The sequence below is a fragment of the Rhinoraja longicauda genome, chromosome 12 (assembly GCF_053455715.1).
Source record: "Rhinoraja longicauda isolate Sanriku21f chromosome 12, sRhiLon1.1, whole genome shotgun sequence".
NCBI lineage: Eukaryota > Metazoa > Chordata > Chondrichthyes > Rajiformes > Arhynchobatidae > Rhinoraja > Rhinoraja longicauda.
This window is the reverse complement of record NC_135964.1, coordinates 52,301,741-52,323,763: the sequence shown is the minus strand read 5'-3', so window position 1 is coordinate 52,323,763 and position 22,023 is coordinate 52,301,741. Positions and strand designations below refer to the sequence as shown.

Genomic DNA, 22,023 nt, shown 5'->3' with positions numbered 1-22,023 from the left:
GTGGCAGTTTTTATTCCTGTGAAGAGGTCAGAGAGGTCGGTGGTGGAGACTGGGGAGAATTGAGGCAGGGGTTGACAGGATAAGGGGGGGCAGGTGGTTTGAGGGGGAGCAGGTGCGTTGGTGGTTGAGGTGCTGTAGATGTTGTCTATTTTGCTTTGGAAGAATGAAAGGAAAGTGGTGCATTTGTCAACTGTGAATGATTGGGAGATGGTGTCCAGGGGGCTGAGGAGTTTGTTTATTGTAGAGAAGAGTGTTTTGGGGTTTCCGGAGCCAGAGTGAATTATTTGAGAGTAGTGGGTGGAGTGGGCACGGGAGAGGGCATCTTTGTAGTGCTGTTTGTGGTCTTTGTAGGCTTGGGAGTGAATTGTGAGACCTGTTTTGTTGCGGAGTCTTTCAAGTTGGCGGGCATGAGTTTTCATCACGCGGAGTTCAGGGGTAAACCAGGGAGCAGAGTGGGTGAAGGAAACTGTTTCGTTTTTTATAGGTGCAAGCTGGTCGAGGCAGGAGGAGAGAGTGTGGTTGTAGTAGTCAGTGAGGTCAGAGGGGCTGTGGAGGTCAACGAAGGGAGAGGCGGACTTTATTTCAGAGAGGGAGGATGAGAGCGAGGTAGGTGAAACAGAGTTCAGCTTACGGAAGTTGATTTTGCGTTTTTGCCTTGGAGCTGGGGTGGGAATGTTGACAGACATGGTGATGGCTAAGTGATCAGAGAGGGTGGGGTCGGAGCCAGAGAGGTGATGTAGATTTAGTCCAGTGGAGCAGACAAGGTCCAGAATGTGCCCACGGTTATGGGTGGGAAAATTGACGTGTTGAGTGAGGTTAAAGCAGTTGAGTATTTCAGTGAAGTCAGCGGTTAATGTGGAGTCAGTGGAGTCCATATGGATGTTGAAATCACCTTCACCATCGATTCTATCTACACTTCACACTTCCTTGTGAAAGCAGCCAATCTAATCAATGACCTTTTAAAGCCCAGCCGTTCCCTGTTCTCTCATATCACACGCTGAGACTTACCTCGAAAGCAGCTGCTTTGCATCCTGTCAATGAAAGAAAGGAAATCAATTAAAGTCAAAGAAAGCAGGAGTAATTGCACTTCAGATCAGAGAACGTTTAGAATGAGTATGAGCGTGAAAAGGTTGCTCCTCAAGTTCCCATTAAATCTTTCCCCTCTCACCTTAAAACTATGTCCGCTGGTTCTTGATTCCCCTATTCTATGCATTCACCCCTATAATGTCACCCCTCAGCCTCCTAAAGGCCAGGCTCTCAAGTCCTGCTTTACAAAGGATGGGAACCAAGTTAAACCACAATTAATAGTACCTGAAGAAAGGAGAGAGGATCCTTCTGCTCTTGATCCTGGAACTCCTTGTCTATGATTTTAATTTCTTCCATCTTTTTTAACAGTGAATCGGAGTTGCTCTTGATCTGGGAGAGCACTCGCTGCTCCTCCTCATCGATCATCTTCAGAGAGGACTTCTCATCTTCTTCCAACCGCTTCCTCCATTCAGAGAACGTGGCCGACAGTTTTTCCTTCAGCTCCTTGCTGAATCTCTGCAAACCCAACCAGAGCAAGAACTTACAATTATATCATGGTACCATACCATACCGTACCATTCCATATAATGCCAAGAAAACTTTAAAATGCTCTGATGTTCATCACAAAAAAATTGGAACCATGCTACACAGGAAGGAATGAACTGCAGATGCTAGTTTAAACTGACGATAGACGCAAAATACTGGAGTAACTCAGTGGGGCAGGCAGCATGTCTGGAGAGAGGAAATGGGTGACATTTCAGGTCGAGACCCTGTCTGAAGAAGGGACTCGACCTGAAACGTCACCCATTCCTTCCCTCCAGGCATGCTTGCCTGTCCCGCTGAGTTACTCCAGCATTTTGTGTCTATTTTCTATATTGGAAGATATTTGAAGATGGAATATAACAGCAATTTGCATGTCTAACGCTTTGGTGACTACCCTGAAGATTCTGTGTCCAATTTTGATTCACATATTTAACGTCTTTGTGAATTTTGACATCATTGGTAAGCCAGGTCATTGTTGGCACTCCTGCTATTGAGAAGATGGAGGAGAGCCACCTTCTTGAACCACTGTAGTCTGTCTGGTGAGTGGTCTACTTGTGTTACCACTTTCAGGCAGTTGAGGATTTGGACCCCAAGAGCCCTCTGTACAAAATCTATATACCAAAACTCTCGTTTGTTTGTTTGTTTGTTTGTTCCTGAACTACAGCCAAAACAGTACACGATAGCGCAACAATTTTTGGTCCACCTTACTCCCCTTCGTCCCTTTGGTGCTAATGGAAGAAGTTTCATTGAAATCAGTGTTGTATTTTTAAAGTTATTCACATTTTTAAGTTTAAATCTATCTCCTATAGACAATAGGTGCAGGAGTAGGCCATTCGGCCCTTCGAGCCAGCACCACCATTCAATGTGATCATGGCTGATCATTCTCAATCAGTACCCCGTTCCTGCCTTCTCCCCATACCCCCTGACTCCGCTATCCTTAAGAGCTCTATCTAGCTCTCTCTTGAATGCATTCAGAGAATTGGTCTCCACTGCCTTCTGAGGCAGAGAATTCCACAGATTCACAACTCTCTGACTGAAAAAGTTTTTCCTTATCTCCGTTCTAAATGGCCTACCCCTTATTCTTAAACTGTGGCCCCTGGTTCTGGACTCCCCTAACATTGGGAACATGTTTCCTGCCTCTAACGTGTCCAACCCCTTAATAATCTTATATGTTTCGATAAGATCCCCTCTCATCCTTCTAAATTCCAGTGTATACAGTCCCTCCGAGGGAGGGATGGGGGAGGGAGGGGGAGGAGGGAGGATAAGGTGGGTTGAAGTGGATGGAGGGGAGGGAGGGGGAGAAGGAGGGGAGAGGAGGGAGGGGGAATGTTGGGGAGGGGGAGGGGAGAAGGGGGGGAGGGGGTGGAGGGGGAGGGGAGGAGGGAGGGTGAACGGGAGGGAGGGAGGGGGAGGGGAAGGAGAGGGTGCTGCACCAATGCAGGAGAGGATTGGGCCCAACGGGTCCACTTGGTCTAGTAATATTTAAAAAGCTCTGCTGAGGTGCTCCAAATGTAGCCTCACAAAGTTCTATGAAGCTGCATCATGAATTAGTCATAGAGTGATGTAGGGTGGACAGTGGCCCTTCAGACCAACATGTCCCAGCTACACTAGTCCCACTTGCGCAAGTTTGGCCCATATCCCTGCAAACCTGTCCTATCCATGTACCTGCCTAACTGTTTCTGAAACATTGGGATAGTCCCAGCCTCAACTATTTCCACTGGCAGCTTGTTCCATACACCCACCACCCTTTGTGTGAAAAAGTTATCCCTCAGATTCCTTTTTCCCCCCTTCACCTTAAACCGATGACCTCTGGTCCTCGATTCACCTACTCTGAGCAAGACTTTGTGCATCTACCCAATCTATTCCTCTCATGATTTTATACACCTCATCCTCCTGCACTTCAAGGAATACAGTCCCAGCCTACTCAGCTCGGACCCTCTAGTCCTGGCAACGTCCTCGTAAATCTTCTCTGTACCCTTTCCAGCTTGACGGCATCTTTCCTATAATATGGTGCCCAGAACTGAACACAATACTCTAAAGGCGGCCTCACCGACATCTTATACAACTGCAACGTGACCTCCCAACTTCTACACTCAATACCAGGGGTGTCAAACTACCAGCCCACTAAGGGGTCCAATCCGGCTCCCGGAATGATATGGGGGAAAGAAAAGTATATTCACGAGTATTTATTATGTATCTGTACGGCAGCCGCTCACCCTCCCTCACCACTCTCTCACCCTCCCTCGCTGCTCTCTCTCCCTCCCTCGCTGCTCTCTCTCTCTCCCTCCCTCGCTCCTCTCTCTCCCTCCCTCGCTGCTCTCTCTCCATCCCTCGCTGCTCTCTCTCTCTCCCTCCCTCGCTCCTCTCTCTCCCTCCCTCGCTGCTCTCTCTCTCTCCCTCCCTCGCTGCTCTCTCTCTCTCCCTCCCTCGCCCCTCTCTCTCCCTCGCCGCTCTCTCTCCCTCCCTCGCCGCTCTCTCTCCCTCCCTCGCTGCTCTCTCTCTTTCTCCCTCCCACGCCGCTATCTCTCCCTCCCTCTCTCTCCCTCCCTCGCCCCTCTCTCTCCCTCCTTCGCTGCTCTCTCTCCCTCCCTCGCTGCTCTCTCTCTCCCTCCCTCACCCCTCCCTCCCTCGCCCCTCTCTCCCTCGCCTCTCTCTCCCTCCCTCGCTGCTCTCTCTCTCTCCCTCCCTCGCTACTCTCTCTCTCTCCCTCCCTCGCTGCTCTCTCTCTCTCTCTCCCTCCCTCGCCGCTCTCTCTCCCTCCCTCCCTCGCCTCTTTCTCCCTCCCTCACCGCTCTCTCTCCCTCCCTCGCCGCTCTCTCTCCCTCCCTCGCCGCTCTCTCTCCCTCCCTCGCCACTCTCTCTCCCTCCCTCGCTGCTCTCTCTCCCTCCCTCGCTGCTCTCTCTCCCTCCCTCCCTCGCCCCTCTCTTTCCCTCGCCGCTCTCTCTCCCTCCCTCGCCGCTCTCTCTCCCTCCCTCGCCGCTCTCTCTCCGGGGACAGGCCGTGCGGTGACACGGGCGGGAAGGGGCCGGCGCTGGGGAAGGTGAGGAGTCTCAGCGTTGTTGTGGACACCGGGAAGTGCCTGGGCTGCCGCCACAGAGACAGCCACCATCTACCTGAGACCCAGGTGAGTGCGTGGATAGAGGCTGGTGGGAAGTCGCCGCACTGTGAATGGGGCCGCAGCCAGCGATCCAAAATCTGAGCTGCTCTCCAGGGTGGGGGCTCTGGGTTTGCGTTAAGGTCAGGTTTGATGTGAAGACGTGCTGGTAGTTATGCAGGAATAGGAGGGAGAAGGGAGAAGGTGGTGGTAAAAGAACGGGAAGGGGGCAGATGAGGGAAGGGAGGTTTTTTAGGGATGAGGAAGGGAAGAGAGGGTGTCGAGGGAGGGTAGTGGGGGAGTAGGTGGTAAAGAAAGGAAGTAGGGACGGAGGGGGTGAGGAAGAGAGCAGATGAGAGAAGGAATGGTGTTTAGGGATGAGGGAAGGGATTTAGGAGATTTAGGAGGTAAGGAGAGAGGATGAAGTAAGGGAGGGGAGTGGGGGAGCAGTTGGAAGGAAGGAAGTGGGGATGAGAGAAGGGATAGGCTAAGGAAAGGGAGAGGGCAGGTGAGGGAAAAGATGAGGTTAGAGAAGGACATGAGAGGTGAGGGGAAGGAAGAAAGACATGAGAAGGATGGGGAGCGGGGCCTTCAGGTGAGATGATGGACAGACCATCTTTCACCATGCCAGGTAGCTGCTGTTTGGCTGTTCACCACCCAGCCTGCCTATTGTGGGAAAAACACAAACACCATAGGAAGACTATAAGACAGGGGAACAGAATTAGGCCATGAAGCCCATCAAGTCTACTTTGCCATTTTACCATGGCTGACCTATTTTTTCTCTCAACCACATTCTACTGTCTACTTTCTCCCTGTAACCTAATCAAGACCTATCAATCTCTGCCTCAAAAGTACCCAATGTCTTGGCCTCCACCGCTGTCTGCAGCAATGAAGTCCATAGATTCACCACCCATTCCTCCTCATCTCCATTTTGAATGTATGACCCTTTTATGCTGATGCTGTGATCTCTGGTCCTAGACCCTCCCACTACTGGAAACATCATTTCCACATCATAAAAGTAATGCTTGGTAGGCAATCTTCTTCATAAGAAATGAAATTCGTAAAATGAAACACTTTGTAGTTATATCAGAGACTGAGACACATGAGAGCAGGTTGAAAAAACGAAGGCAACGAAAGCTGTGGGAGCAGGCGTGCGTGCGTTCACGCGTACACAACTGATCCGGCCCGCATGAAGTCGCATTTTGCCCAGTCTGGCCCGTTACCTAAAATGAGTTTGACACCCCTGCTCAATACTCTGACTGATGAAGGCCAATGTGCCAAGATTCCTGAACTTTTACTCAATTTCCCCATTCCGGTACCAAACACATGGGGGAGGGGGGAGGTTACAGTGTAGTCTGAATACAGCCCTAAGGGGTGTCAACTATCTCATCCCTTCTGCTTCTAAACGATATATCAACCATTCTGAGGAAAATCCGCTCTAAATCCAGTGCCACACATTGTTTCCAACCTTGACTTCAATTTCTGATTGCTTCAGGTCTTGCTGTTCACTTGACCAATCCTTCTGCACTTTATGAATGTTCTCAAGCTTGTTCTTCATTATCTCCTGGAAAAGAATGAAATGGAAACACAAAGTGATAGAGCTACACTGTACGGAAACAGGTCCTTCAGACCAACTCACCCATACTGACCAGTTGCCCATCTGAGCTAGTTCCACTTGCCTACACCTGGCGTATATCCATCTAAAACTTTCTTATCAAGAACTTATCTTTTAAACTTTGTAATTTTACTATATGATACGATAGAACTTTATTTATCCCAGGAGGGAAATTGTTCAACAGTCATAAAAACACAAAATACATGAAATTAAAGTGATGAGTGTAAAGGATTGGGGGGAGGGTGGGGGTAAGGGGCGTCAGTCTCAGTCTACCCCAGAACAGAAGGGGGAGGAGTTGTACAGTTTGATAGCCACAGGGAAGGGAACTTCTACCACTTCCTCTTGTAGTTTGTTCCATACATGCACCTTCCTGTGTGAAAAGGTTAACCCTCAGACCCGTTCCACTCTCACTTTAAGCTTATGCCCTCTGTTTATTTAAAAACTTTTCTAATCTCAGACAAAAGGAACAGCAGATGCTGGAATCCTGCGTAAGTAACACAAAGTGCTGGAGTAACTCAACGGGTCAGGCAGCATCTCTGGAGGATATGGACAGGCGACGTTTGGGTCGGAAACCTTCTTCAGACTACGCACACAGACTCACAAAAATACAGATACACAAACACACACTCACAGACACACAAACACAGACTCCTCAATAGGACATTGCTCTTATTTTTTACTTATTTCTTTACAATGACATTATATTCTCTTACCAATCCTAATACTGTTCCACAAAATTTGGATTTCCCCAAAATTTATGAAAGTTTTGTGAGATCGAGGATGGTTTAGGTTTAGGTTTATTATTGTCACGTGTTCTGGGATAGTGAAAAGCTTTGTGTTGCATGCTAATCAAACAGATCAGATAATACCACACATAGACAATAGACAATAGGTGCAGGAGTAGGCCATTCGGCCCTTCGAGCCAGCACCGCCATTCAATGTGATCATGGCTGATCATTCTCAATCAGTACCCCGTTCCTGCTTTCTCCCCATACCCCCTGACTCCGCTATCCTTAAGAGCTCTATCTAGCTCTCTCTTGAATGTATTCAGAGAATTGGCCTCCACTGCCCTCTGAGGCAGAGAATTCCACAGATTCACAACTCTCTGACTGGAAAAAGTGTAATGTCCCGTCAGATCTGTTAGTCTTGTGTCATGTTCTGTGTTTAGATTCTCATTTCAGGTCTCTTGACTTCCTGCCATTGTAATTGTCAGCCCCGCCTTGATTGTTTCCACCTGTGTGCCCTTACCTCATGTATATATAGTCCACGCCTCCCTTTGTCCTGTGCCAGTTCGTATTGTGATTCATGTGCTCTGATTCAAGTACTCTCGGTCGTAGCATAGCTACCAAGTAATTTTTGTAACCAATGTTTTTGTAGCTGAGTAAGTTTAGAGTTTTTGGTTCGAATCGCAGTGTTCTTTAAAGTGAAAATTAAAGAACGCCTTTATTTTCTCCAAATTGACTCTTGTGTGTGAGTCGTGCGTTTGAGTCCAGTTCCTGTGTGCCCCAGAGCATAACAGAACGAACTGGCCATAATATGGACTCAGCCGACTCTAAGATTTGGAAATCAGCCCTTGCCAACCAGGGCACTAAGATCCAGCACCAAGAGGAGCAGCTGCGCTCAGTCAGTCACGGGGTGCGCGAGCTGAACGTTAGACAAGGCGAGTTCCAGTCATCAGTGACGACCCAGATTAACCACCTCGCTGTACAACTCCATCAGGTTCTGGCTCGTCTCGACCCAACCTCGGCAGCTTCTCCACTGGCTCACGTTGAACCTTCAGCAGGCCATCCGCCTGCTGTTCCGGCCACACCTGCGAACCCCATGCTGATTCTACGCCTGGCTTCACCAGATAAGTTCTCTGGAGACTCGGAGAATTGTAGATCATTCCTTGTACAATGTGATCTCCACTTCAAGCATAACCCTGCACACTTCCCCTCAGACCAGGCCAGGATAGCATTTACTGTGTCCCATTTGACGGGACGAGCCGCAGCATGGGCCACTGCGGAGTGGTCTCGGGGCTCCACAGTCTGTCAGGATCTAGACCTCTTCCAAAGAACATTTAGCAGTATTTTTGATCACACTTCCTCTGCTAAGGAAGCTTCCCGAGTCTTACTGCAGCTAAAACAGAACACTCGCCCAGTGATAGACTATGCCATTAACTTCCGAACCCTTGCAACAGACAGTGGGTGGAATATGCCTGCACAAGTGGATGCATTCATGAATGGGTTGTCGGAGGCTATAAAGGACAGACTTTCACCTTTTGAGTTACCCAGTGATCTAGAGACATTAATTACCAGGGCTATTCGTGTCGATAACAGGATAAAGGAAAAGGAAAGACACCAGGCTGCTGATCGTCCTCCCAATCACCAGGGGCGCTCTTCCGGGTCCTTCACACCGAAGAAGTCATCGTTCCCTGTCCATCGCTGGCCGGAGAAAACAGCGTCCTCTCAGCCATCGGAGGAACCCATGCAGCTAGGACGAACCAGGCTGACTCCGGAGCAGCGACAGCGCCGCCTGAAGGACGGAGCCTGCTTTTACTGCGGTCAACAAGGACACCGTCTGGCCGACTGCTCGGTAAAAGGGGGTGGCTCACCAGTGAAAAGGAGGACACTGGTGAGCCAATTCTCCGTTTCGGACTTACCTCCTCGACCTCTGACACAGGCCACCCTCACTCTGAATCAGCAAATTGTGACTCGGGGGGTTTTGATCGACTCCGGAGCCGACGAGAGTCTCATGGACTGGACTCTAGCTCGATCGTATAAGGTTAAATCTGTGCCCTTGTTGCAACCTATTGTGGCGAGCGCTTTAGATGGACGTCAGTTGTTTGAGATAACTCATCGTACAGAACCTGTCAAAGTCATGTTCAATGCTAACCATGTGGAGATAATGTCTTTTCACTTGTTTGACTCAGCTCAACATCCCTTGGTCTTTGGTTTCCCTTGGCTGCAGAAACACAATCCTCAGATTGATTGGCGATCTGGTAAGATCAGACGATGGGGGGTTGAGTGCACACAATCATGTCTTGTTGAACCAGTGAACAAAGGGGTGAGTTACGGGAAGATCGGGGCGGTTTTGGGAATAAATGTTCTTAAATCTGAAGAAAGATTTCTAATGATGATGATGACTATCCCGATCTGTTGAAGGTTCCACCCTGTTACCATGAACTGAAGGAGGTGTTCAACAAGTCCAGGGCCACCACCCTACCTCCTCATCGACCTTTCGACTGCGCTATCAACCTGCTGCCGGGGGCCCCTATTCCCAAGGGGCGACTGTACTCCATATCCGGCCCCGAGAGGAAGGCGATGGATGAGTACATTGAGTCCTCCCTGAGGACGGGCATTATTCGCCCGTCCTCCTCGGCAGCAGGCGCGGGGTTTTTCTTTGTGGGCAAGAAAAATGGGTCACTTCGTCCCTGCATAGATTACAGCTTCCTAAACGAGATTACGATCAAGAATCGTTACCCACTTCCTTTGATGTCTTCTGCTTTTGAACTGTTGCACAAAGCCAAAGTATTCACTAAACTAGACTTAAGGAATGCATACCATCTAGTGAGAATCAGAGAGGGGGATGAGTGGAAAACTGGGTTTAACATCCCTAACGGGCACTACGAGTATTTGGTGATGCCGTTCGGGTTAACCAATGCCCCCGCAGTCTTCCAAGCTTTTATGAACGAGGTCCTCAGAGAATTTCTCAATGAGTGTGTTTTTGTCTACCTTGATGACATTCTTATCTTCTCTCCAGACATACAGTCTCATGAGCGTCATGTCAAGTGTGTGTTGCAGAAGCTCTTAGCTAACCGTCTGTATGTGAAGGCCGAGAAGTGCGACTTCCACGCAGACACAATGTCCTTTCTGGGCTACATTATATCGGCTGACCACATCCAGATGGACCCTGGTAAGGTCAGTGCGGTGGCCGATTGGCCCACCCCCACTAACAGAAAGAAGGTGCAACAGTTTCTCGGATTTGCAAACTTTTACAGACGTTTTATTAGAGACTTCAGTGCTGTTGCTGCTTCTCTGCACTCTCTCACGTCTTCCAAGACCCAGTTCCAGTGGAATCCTCAGGCCGAAGCCGCCTTCCAGCGCCTCAAAACATTGTTCACCAACGCTCCTGTTCTGACCATCCCAGATCCCCAGAGACAGTTCATTGTGGAGGTGGATGCCTCCAACGAGGGGATTGGGGCGGTACTTTCCCAGAGAGCGGAGAAGGACAACCGGATTCATCCCTGCGCCTACCTGTCACGTAAGTTGACCCCCGCAGAAAAAAATTACGATGTCGGAAACAAAGAACTGCTGGCGGTCAGAGCCGCATTGGGGGAGTGGAGGCACTGGCTGGAGGGGGCCGAGCAACCTTTTCTGGTATGGACAGATCACAAGAACCTGGAATACATCCGTAAAGCCAAGAGACTCAACTCACATCAGGCCAGATGGACTCTGTTTTTTAGTAGGTTCAACTTTTCTCTGTCTTACAGGCCCGGTTCCCAGAACACAAAACCAGACGCCCTGTCCCGACTTTATGACCCTGAACCTGATACCAGAGAACCCGAACCCATCCTGCCACTTAACCGTGTGGTAGGAGCGGTGTCTTGGTAGATCGAAACGGATGTGAAGCAGGCTAATGATGAGACTCCAGCACCGAGTGGCTGTCCTACTAACTGTTTGTTTGTTCCTGTGACATTGCGCCCCCAGGTAATCCACTGGGCTCACACGTCCCTGCTCACATGCCATCCAGGTGCCAAGAGAACTGTTTTTGTGGTTAAACAGCGATTTTGGTGGCCTTCACTTGAGAAGGATGTAGCTGAATATGTGGCCGCCTGCCCTGTCTGTGCAAGGAGCAAGCCCTCCAGACAAGCCCAAGCGGGCCTGCTGCACCCACTTTCAGTCCCTCAGAGGCCCTGATCCCACATCTCCATTGACTTTGTTACTGGGTTGCCGGCCTCCAAAGGTAACACAACTGTCCTGACGGTGGTAGACCGATTTTCAAAGATGGTACATTTTATCGCTGTGGCCAAGCTCCCCTCTGCCAAAGAGACGGCAGAGGTAATGATGTCTCACGTTTTCCGTATCCATGATTTCCCTACAGACATTGTCTCGGACCGAGGTCCTCAGTTTGTGTCCAAGTTTTGGAGTGAGTTTTGTTCCCTCATAGGTGCCACCGTCAGCCTGTCTTCTGGTTACCATCCGCAATCCAATGGCCAGACTGAGCGGATGAACCAGGAGCTCGAGACCTGCTTGCGCTGTCTGATCGCGCAGAACCAGACCACCTGGAGCGACCATCTCATCTGGGTCGAGTACGCACGCAACACGCTTCCTACGGCTGCCACGGGACTCACACCCTTCCAGTGTGCCTACGGCTACCAGCCCCCCTTGTTCTCGGCTTATGAGGGTGAGGTGACGGTGCCTTCTGCCCACGCCATGATCCGACGCTGTCGCCGAATCTGGGACGGAGCTCGGAGGGTTCTACTCCGGGGTCAGCTCCGGATGAAAGCGGCAGCGGACCGCCACCGCAGATCCGCTCCGCATTATCGCCCAGGCCAGAAGGTATGGCTGTCTACAAAGGACTTGCCACTTCACGTCCACGCCAGAAAGCTGGCTCCAAGGTTTGTGGGTCCATTTCCCATTTCGAAAGTCATTAACCCTGTTTCGGTCCGTCTACAACTCCCCAGGTCATTAAGGGTTCACCCTACATTCCACGTCAGCAAAATAAAACCAGTCAAGGAAAGTGCACTCGTGCCCGCCTCCAAGCCCCCTCCACCCCCCCGGCTCGTCGACGGTGGTCCGGTCTACACAGTTAAGGCACTTCTTGCAGTCCGCAAGAGAGGTCGCGGTCGCCAGTTTCTGGTCGACTGGGAAGGCTACGGTCCTGAGGAGAGGTGCTGGATTCCTGCCAGCTTCATTTTGGACAAAACTTTGATCAAAGACTTTGACAAGACTCATCCTGACCAGCCTGGACCGTCAGGAGTCGGTCCCAAAGAGGGGTGTACTGTAATGTCCCGTCAGATCTGTTAGTCTTGTGTCATGTTCTGTGTTTAGATTCACATTTCAGGTCCCTGTACAACTGCAAAAGGACCTCTTTGCTCCTATACTCAACTCCTCTTGTTATGAAGGCCAACATTCCATTGGCTTTCTTCACTGCCTGCTGTACCTGCATGCTTCCTTTCAGTGACTGATGCACTAGGACACCCAGATCTCGTTGTACGTCCCCTTTTCCTAACTTGACACCATTCAGATAATAAATACAATCAAGTCAAACTCAAGTACAATAGGTAGAGCAAAGGGGAAGATACAGAGTGCAGAATATAGTTCTCTGCATTGTAGTGCATCAGTTCCAGAGACAAAGTCCAATGTCCGCAATGGGGTAGAGGTGAATCGGACAGCACCCGAGCTTATGGAAGGACCGTTCAGAAGCCTGATAACAGAGGGGAGGAAGTACAGAGGGGTGCAGAGAGGTAAGGAGAGAGAGGCAGGGACTGGTTGGCAATAATGAATGAAAAGAGTAGAATGTTATATTACTTTTCCTTATCCTTAGAGTGTCCATAAAGTCTTCTTCATCTTCTTCTTGCGTTTGAGGCAACAGAAATTATGTAACGCCCTCCAGGCGCTGTAGCCAGTGCAATGTGCTGTTGTCGAGGGCCGTGAGGTCTACCCCTCCACCAGGGGCGCGGAGAACAGTGCAGTCGAAAATGACGTGCTGCGCTGTTTGCTGGTCTGCGCCACACACGCAGGCTGCTGACGGACGCAACCCCCAACGATACACGTTGGCGTTGAACCGGCCGACCCCTGTGCGGAGCCGGTTCATGGCGACCCACTCTTTGTAGGGCATGTCCGAGCCGGGTGGGGCTGTGGTGTTCGGTGCGACAGTGAATTGAGGAGGTGGCGATGTCTGTTCCCAGCTGGTTCTCCATGCTCCTAGTATGTTGAAACCGGAGCCACAGAGGGTCACTGCATGACGGGAGAAAGGGCGACGAGATGACAGGCGTTGAGGTCCCAGTTGCTGTGAATCCTGGGCGAGGCGGTGCAAAGGAAGTTTGACGTCCAATGGGGCCTTGCACACCAGCCTGTGAGTGAAGAACTCTCTGCGAAGCTTGGCGGGTGCGATACCTGCGAGCACCAGCAGGAGATCCGTCGGATTAGGGCGTAGGAAGCCGGTGATGATTCCCATGGTGTCGTTGAGGGTGGCGTCTAGCTTGCTGGTATGAGCGCTGCGGCACCATGCTGGGGCGGCGTACTCAGCACGAGTGCAAGAGCACTGGTTCGAAGAGTAGATGTCCTGGCACCCCATGACGATCCGGCCAAGCGACGCAGGAGATTGTTCCGTGCCGAGACTTTAGCACGGAGAGCTTCAAGGTGTTGCTTGTGGGTCAGCTGCCGATCTAGTTTCACCCCGAGGTATGTAGGAAATGGGTTAGAGGGTGGGGGTGACCCACTGAGGGTGACAGTTAGCTGGCATTGAGCTTCCTTGTTGTTCAGGTGAAAGGCCGTTGTAGTGGTTTTTGCCATACTCAGTTGATAATGTCATAAGTGATAGGAGCGGAATTAGGCCATTTGGCCCATCAAGTCTATTCCACCATTCAATCATGGCGGATCTATCTCTCCCTCCTAACCCCATTCTCCTGCCTTCTCCCAGACACCCGTATTAATCAAGAATCTATTTGGGCCATTCTTAGTCACGCGTGTGACCAAAAATGTGAAACATTGTGGATTATATCTCTTCTATTTCTGAACGCATTACAGGTATATTGTATTGTACTGTATATATATGACTTATATATGTCGAAATTTAGCAAGTGAAATTTTTATATGTTATACTGACAATGTTTGTTTCATGTCAGTGGTCAAATATGACTGGTCACGTTAAGAATGGCCCAACTCTGTGTTTTAAAAAATATCCGTTGACTTGGCCTCCACAGCCTTCTGTGGCACACAGATTCACCACCCTCTAAAGAAATTCCTTCTCATCTCCTTCCTAAAGGAACGTCCTTTAATTCTGAGGCTGTGACCTCTAGTCCTAGACTCTCCCACTAGTGGAAACACCCTCTCCACATCCACTCTATCCAAGCCTTTCACTATTCGGTAAGTTTCAATGAGGTCCAGCTCCCCCCTCATCCTTCCAAACTCCAGCGAGTACAGGCCCAGTGCCGTCAACTGCTCATCATGTGCTAACCCACTCATTCCTAGGATCATTCTTGTAAACCTCCTCTGGACTCTCTCCAGAGCCAGCACATCCTTCCTCAGATATGGGGCCCAAGATTGCTCGTAATACTCCAAATGTGGCCTGACCAGCGCCTTATGGAGCCTCAGCATTACATCCCTGTTTTTGTATTTCTTTAAATAAATGCTAGCCATTTATGTCATCATGTCACACCCCATCATGTCAGACTACACGCGACCAGCCTGCGGGTACCAACTCAAGAACTTTGCTCACCTTGATTTTGTCCTTTGCCTCCTCCACAGTCAGCAGAGAGTGGGATTTGTGTTTCCCGATGATGGTACAGGACACACACACGCACTCCTCGTCCTGCTCGCAGTAGAACTCAAGGACCTTCTTATGAGTTGGGCACTGCCTGGTGGTGAAGTCAGCAATGGGCTCAATCAGCCCGTGGTCCTTGTAGATCGGCTTGGTCAGATGCGGCTGCAGATGGTGGGAGCAGAAGGAGGTTTCACATTTGAGGCACGTCTTCACAGCCAGGGATGGGTTCTCGATACAGTACTCACACATCACGGGGCTGGGCCGGGCAGCAGGGGCAGTGGGCTGGCACTGGCTGTACTTCTCCACGATGTTCTGCAGAGTGTGGTTCTTCACCAGGCCAGGCCTGGGCTTGAAGCATCTGCGACATTGAGGACAGTTGACCCCCTCCAAGGACTCCGAATGGTCCCAGAAATCACCGATACATTTGGCACAGAAACTGTGCTGGCAGGGCAGCGCCACAGGGTCCTGGTACAAACCCAGACACACTGCACAGGTCAACTCTTCCGTCAAGCCTGCAGCCGCCATTCTGCCTTGCCCCAGCAGTGCAGAGCCAGGTCAGAAATGAGAACGTGGATTCCAGGAAATAAATCCGCTTACTTTCAGTTTCAATGTTAGTCTGAAACTTAACCCTTCGAGCTCTGTGCTCGCAAGCACTCTTGTGCTTCCAAGTTACATGTTGAAGAGAGACAAAGTGCTGGAGTAACTCAGCAGGTCAGGCAGCATCTCTGGAGAGGAGGAATAAGTGACCTTTCAGGTCAAGACCCTTCTTCAGACAGTTACACATAGACATCCACAAAGGCAGGGCTGAGTTTTGTCATTTGGGAACTTTATTTTCTCCAAGCTTGGAGAGTGCGGGTTGAGGAAGGAACTGCAGATGCTGGTTTATACTGAAGATAGACACAAAGTGCTGGGGTTTGCGGCAGGTACTGTTGCAACATTTAAGAAACGTTTGGACAGGAATGTGGATAGGACAGGGTTAGAAGGATATGGGCCAAACACAGGCAGGTGGGACTAGTATAGATGGGACATGTTGGTCGCTGTGGGCATGTTGGGCAGAAGGGCCTGTTTTGTGTGACTCCATGACTCTATGAGTAACTCAATGGGTCAGGCAGCATCTCGAGAGAAAAAGAACAGGTGACGTTTCGGGTCGGAATCCTTCATCAGGCTGAAAGCTGAGGTGGGGAGAGGGGGAGTAATCTGGAGGCGGGGAAAGGCCGGAGCAGGAGGAATCACAGAGGGGGAGCAGTGAGAGAGAGTGTTGCAAAACTCTCGTGGGAGCGAGGAAGAGAACTTCAAAGTAGGCGTACCTTGAGATAGAAACATAGAACATAGGTGCAGGAGTAGGCCATTCGACCCTGCACCGCTATTCAATATGATCATGGCTGATCATCTAAAATCAGTACTCTGTTCCTGCGTTTTGATTTTGTAGTGGAGTAGACTAATTGCGTCGGAAGGTGTATACCGAAGGTAGACACAAAATGCTGGAGTATCTCAACGGGTCAGGCCTCTGGAGGAAAGGAATCGGTGACGTTTTGGGAGTCTGGAAACACAGCCGGGATTCACCAATAAGGTGGTCAGTTTAGTTTAGTTTAAATCAGAGACACAGCACGGTAACAGGCCCTTCGGCCCACCGAGTCCGCACCGACCAGCGATCCCCGCACACTAACATTATGCTACACACACTAGGGACAATTTAACATTTTTTATACTAAGCCAATTAGACTGACAAACCTGTACGTCTTTGGAGTGTGGGAGGAAACCGGTGATCCCGGAGAAAACCCACGCAGGTCACGGGGAGAACGTACAAATTCCATACAGACAGCACCCGTAGTCGGCATCGAACCCGGGTCCCCGGCGCTGCGAGGCAGCAACTCTACCGCTACGCCACCGTACGTACCGGCCTTGACTGAAGAGATCAAAATGATGACACAATATAACTACCTTGGGAAAAGAGGAAAATACTCCCCACAGTCTCATCAAGTCCCCTGGGATTCTACCGCTCACATTCACACCAGGGGCAATTTATAGCGGCCAATTAACCTATTGTTGACCCTATTACCTCTACATGGTATCAACTGACGTGTTGAACAAAGGACTCTAAACCAAGGTTTAGTTTAGTTTAGTGCAACTTAATCTTTATTAACACTTGAGTAACTTTAAACATGCATGCAAATATTGATTACTAATAAGTCAATGGGCGGCACGGTGGCGCAGCGGTAGAGTTGCTGCCTTACAGCGAATGCAGCGCCTGAGACTCGGGTTCGATCCTGACTACGGGCGCCGTCTGTACGGAGTTTGTACGTTCTCCCCGTGACCTGCGTGGGTTTTCTCCGAGATCTTCGGTTTCCTCCCACACTCCAAAGACGTACAGGTATGTAGGTTAATTGACTGGGTAAATGTAAAAATTGTCCCTAGTGTGTGTAGGATAGTGTTAATGTGCGGGGATCGCTGGGCGGCACGGACTCGGTGGGCCGAAGGGCCTGTTTCCGCGCTGTATCTCTAAATCTAAAAATCTAAATCTAAATCTAATAACTTCTCATTTACTATACTATTTCAACTTAACACTTCTTAACCTAAATCACAAAGCTCATGACTTAGAGTCAGATATTACCCGTATGAATGAATTGGCCAGATTCACTCAGTTGGTTAGGGGGGGGTTTGTCTTCTCTGAGCTTCGAACTCAGGTCCCTCCTTCTTGCGATGGTTGTTCCCAGGTTGTCTCTGCCGATGTCTCGGACCACCCTTCTTTTATACTAATTTTCCTTCAATCTTCGAAAGGAAGCCTTTGTTCTAACCCAAGGCTCTCTCATGGCTTTACAGTCAATCATTTCAAGCTGTCACTCCTCCAAGGGCTGAATAAACAAAACACGTCTTCATTTTTTATCAGGCTCGGGAGTTCTTAATTATGTTGCTTGTTCATACCTCCATCTCATTATAGACACATTTTGCAATATGTCCGCTCCAGGCACCTTATATTCTCAAGGCCGCACTGCCTGGCCGTGAAGGTACCTTCCTTCAGCTCTGCTCCCACCATATGTCAATGAAGTGGCCGTTTTCACAGTGCTCTTTTGTTCTCCTGACTCCAGAATTTCGCTCTGTCTGTCTCTAGCTAGTAGCATCCTTCCCAAAGCCTGTCGGGATACTTGACCTCCAGTCCCAGGCTATACTACCAAACTGCACGGATTTGGGATGTGGGAGGAAACCATAGCAACATGTGCTACAGCTGGGAGAGCTGCTGCATTACACCACCAGAGACCTGGGTTCGATCCTCAACTTGGGTGCAATCCGTGTGGAGTTTGCATGTTCTTCCTCTGACCGCGTGGGTTTCCACCGGGATTTTCCGGGTTCTATCCTTCCCGCCTCCACCACCCCCAGCAGCATGTTCCAGGCATCTACCAACTAAAATACCTGCCCCCCCACATCTTGTTTAGATTCTCCACTCACCTTAAAACTATGCCCTCTAATTTTTGATATTTGCATCCTTTGAAAAAGGTTCTGAATTCTACCTTATCTATGCCTCTCATAATTTTATATACCTCTATCAGCAACCTCCGATGCTCCAGAGAAAACAATCCAAGTCTCGCCTACCTCTCCTTGTAGTTAATACCCCTAAATCAGGCACCATTCTAGTAAACCACCTCTACCCTTTCATAAGATATATAAGATTATTAAGGGATGGGACACGTTAGAGGCAGGAAACATGTTCCCAATGTTGGGGGAGTCCAGAACCAGGGGCCACAGTTTAAGAATAAGGGGTAGGCCATTTAGAACAGAGATGAGGAAAAACTTTTTCAGTCAGAGAGTTGTAAATCTGTGGACAATAGACAATAGACCTTCGATTTGTACCAGCATCTGCACTTATTTTCTTACACTGTAAATCTGTGGAATTCACTGCCTCAGAAGGCAGTGGCGGCCAATTCTCTGAATGCATTCAAGAGAGAGCTAGATAGAGCTCTTAAGGATAGCGGAGTCAGGGGGTATGGGGAGAAGGCAGGAACGGGGTACTGATTGAGAATGATCAGCCATGATCACATTGAATGGTGGTGCTGGCTCGAAGGGCCGAACGGCCTACTCCTGCACATATTGTCTATAATCCTCGACATCCTTGTTGTAATGGGGCGACCAGAACTGCACGCAATCTTCCAATTGTGGCCTAACTAGAGTCCTACAAAGTTCCATCATGACTTCCTGACCCTGACACCCAATGGAGAGATTATGTTGAATAATGTTAAATTAGCTCTGGAGAAGCAGCTTTACCAAATTCTAGCTTAGATGTATGAGGATGTTGCCGGACTCAAGGGCCTGAGCTATAGGGAGAAGTTGGGCAGGCGAGGATTTTATTCCTTGAAGCGCAGGAGAATGAGGGATGATCTTGCAGAGGGGTTGAGATCGGATAAACGCAGTCTTTTACCCAGAGTAGGGGATTCAAGTACAAGAGGACATAGGTTTGATATGAGGGGTAAAGATTTACTAGGAACCTGAGGGGCAATTTTTTTTATACAAAGGGTGGTGGATATATGGAATGAGCCGCCTGTGGAGGTAGTTGAGACAAATACTCTCACAACATGTAAAAGACATTTGGACAGGTACATGGATAGGATAAGGTTAAGAAGGATTTGGGCCAAACGCACACAGGTGTGACTAGTGTAGATGGGACATGTTGGTCAGCGTGGGCAAGTTGGGCCTAAGGGTCTGATTCCACGCTGTGTCACTCTATGACTCTGATAAAGCTGTATCATGAGTGGGGCGGCAGACGCCGGAGACCCGGGTTCGATCCTACTACGGGTGCTGTCTGTACAGAATTTGTACGTTCTCTCCGTGCCTTGCCTGGGTTTTCTCCGGGTGTTGATGTTTCCACCCACACTCCAAAGACATACAGGTTTACAGGTTAATTGGCCTCTAAAATTACCCTTAGCGTACATGGAGAGGGTAGAGTCATAGAGTGATATGGAGTGGAAACGGGCCCTTCTTGCCCACACCGGCCAACATGTCCCAGCTACACTAGTCTCACCTGCCTGCGCTTGGTCCATATCCCTCCAAACCTGTACTATCCATGTACTATCCATGTACCAACAGCTGCTGACGACCTTCTGCCGCTGCACCATAGAGAGCATTCTAACGCATGGTATCCCTGTGTGGTATCATATCATATATATACAGCCGGAAACAGGCCTTTTTCGGCCCTCCAAGTCCGTGCCGCCCAGCGATCCCCGTACATTAACCCTATCCTACACCCACTAGGGACAATTTTTACATTTACCCAGCCAATTAACCTACATACCTGTACGTCTTTGGAGTGTGGGAGGAAACCGAAGATCTCGGAGAAAACCCACGCAGGTCACGGGGAGAACGTACAAACTCCTTACAGTGCAGTACCCGTAGTCAGGATCGAACCTGAGTCTCCGGTGCTGCATTCGCTGTAAAGCAGCAACTCTACCGCTGCGCCACCGTGCCGCCCTATCTCAGCTGCACGGACGCAGAGAGGAGAGCTCTTCAGCGGGTAGTCTATAGAGCTCAGAAGATTATCGGAACACAGCTACTAGCCTTGGAGGGCATCTACGACACACGATGCCTCAGAAAAGCCACCAGCATTCACAAAGACTCCCCACACCCCTGCAATAGTCTGTTCAAACTTCTACCATCGGGCAGACGCTACAAGGCCTTCTACGCCTGCACCTCCAGACTCAGGAACAGCTTCATCCCCAGGGCCATAGCTGCTATGAACCGGTCCTGCTGAGTTGGATGGTGACATCGCACAGCGAACCAGCACAGACCTACTTAAACTTTATTCTGTTTCAAAACTGTTTCTAATTTTGTTTCACTGGATCTAAATTTATACTGACTAGCTAATTAATTTATTGCATCGTATGGAAGTCGCATTCCCAATCTCGTTGCACCCTGTACAATGACAATAAAGATATATTGTATTGTATTGTACTTGTCTGTTTCTTAAACGTTGGGATAATCCCACCCTCAACTACCTCATCTGGCAGCTTGTTCCATACACCCTCCACTCTTTGTACGAAAAATTCCTATTAAATGTTTTCCCCTTCACCTTAAACCTATGTGCTCTGATCCTAGATTCCCCTACTCTGGGCAAAAGACTCTGTGCATCTACCCGATCTACTCCTCTCATGATTTTATACACCTCCATAAGATCACCCCTCATCCTCCTGCGCTCCAAGGAATAGAAACCCAACCTACTCAACCTCTCCCTATAGCTCACACCCTCTAGTCCTGGCAACATCCTCATAAATCTTCTCTGTACCCTTTGAAGCTTGACAATATTGGTCCTATAACATGGTGCCCATAACTGAACACGATATTCTAAATACGGTCTCACCAACGTCTTATACAACTGCAATATGATATCCCAACTTCTATACTCTGACTGATGAAGGCCAATGTGCCAAAAGCTTTTTGACCACCTTAGGTTTCTGCGACTCGACGTTCAAGGAACCATTAACCTGCACTCCTAGATCCCTCTGCTCTACAACACTACCCAGAGGCCCACCAATCACTGTTTCGGTCCTACCCTAGTTTGACGTCCCAAAATGCAACACCTCCCACTTCTATGTATTAAATTCCATCAACCATTCCTCCGCCCACCTGGCCAATCAATCAGGATCATGCTGCAATCTTTCACAACCATCTTTACTATCTGCAAAACCACCCACCTTTGTATTATCAGCAAACTTGCTAATCTTGCCCTGTAGGTTCTGATCCAAATCATTGATGTAGACAACAAACAGTAATGGGCCCAGCACAGAAACCTGAGGCTAGACAGTCAAAGGCATTAGTGCGTCCCAGTGGCGCAGCGTTAGAGTTGCTGCCTCACAGCGCCAGAGACCCGGGTTCGATCCTGACTACGGGTGCTGTCTGTACGGAGTTTGTACGTTGTCCCCGTGACCTGCGTGAGTTTTCTCTGGGATCTTCGGTTTCCTCCCACATTCCGAAGACGTAAAGATTTGTAAGTTAAATGGCTTTGTGAAATTGTAAATTATCCCTAGTGTTTGTAGGACAGAAACATGGAAAACATAGAAAAATAAGTGCTGGAGTAAGCCATTTGGCCCTTTGAGCCAGCAACGCCATTCAATATGATCATAGCTGATCATCTAAAATCAGTACCCCGTTCCTGCTTTTTCCCCATATCCCTTGATTCCTTTAGCCCTAAGAACTAAATCTAACTCTCTCTTGAAAACATCCAGTGAATTGCCCTCCACTGCCTTCTGTGGCAGAGAATTCCACAGATTCACAAATCTCTGGGTGAAGAAG

At 49.3% G+C, this 22,023-nt stretch overlaps 1 protein-coding gene across 4 annotated transcripts in view; it reads right to left on the bottom strand.

Moving 5' to 3' along the window:
- LOC144599021 (E3 ubiquitin/ISG15 ligase TRIM25-like) overlaps positions 1 to 15,291 on the bottom strand; it is a 35,304-nt gene extending 20,013 nt beyond the window's left edge. For all 4 annotated transcript variants that reach the window (XM_078409752.1, XM_078409753.1, XM_078409754.1 and 1 more), the window contains exons 1-4: positions 14,704 to 15,291; positions 6,133 to 6,228; positions 1,312 to 1,542; positions 1,009 to 1,031 (exon numbers count right to left, since the gene is read on the bottom strand). In XM_078409752.1, coding sequence (XP_078265878.1) covers positions 1,009 to 1,031; positions 1,312 to 1,542; positions 6,133 to 6,228; positions 14,704 to 15,273 — 920 coding nt within the window. In that variant the 5' untranslated portion in view covers positions 15,274 to 15,291. The remainder of the gene's footprint in view (positions 1 to 1,008; positions 1,032 to 1,311; positions 1,543 to 6,132; positions 6,229 to 14,703) is intronic.
- Positions 15,292 to 22,023: the final 6,732 nt, after the last annotated feature.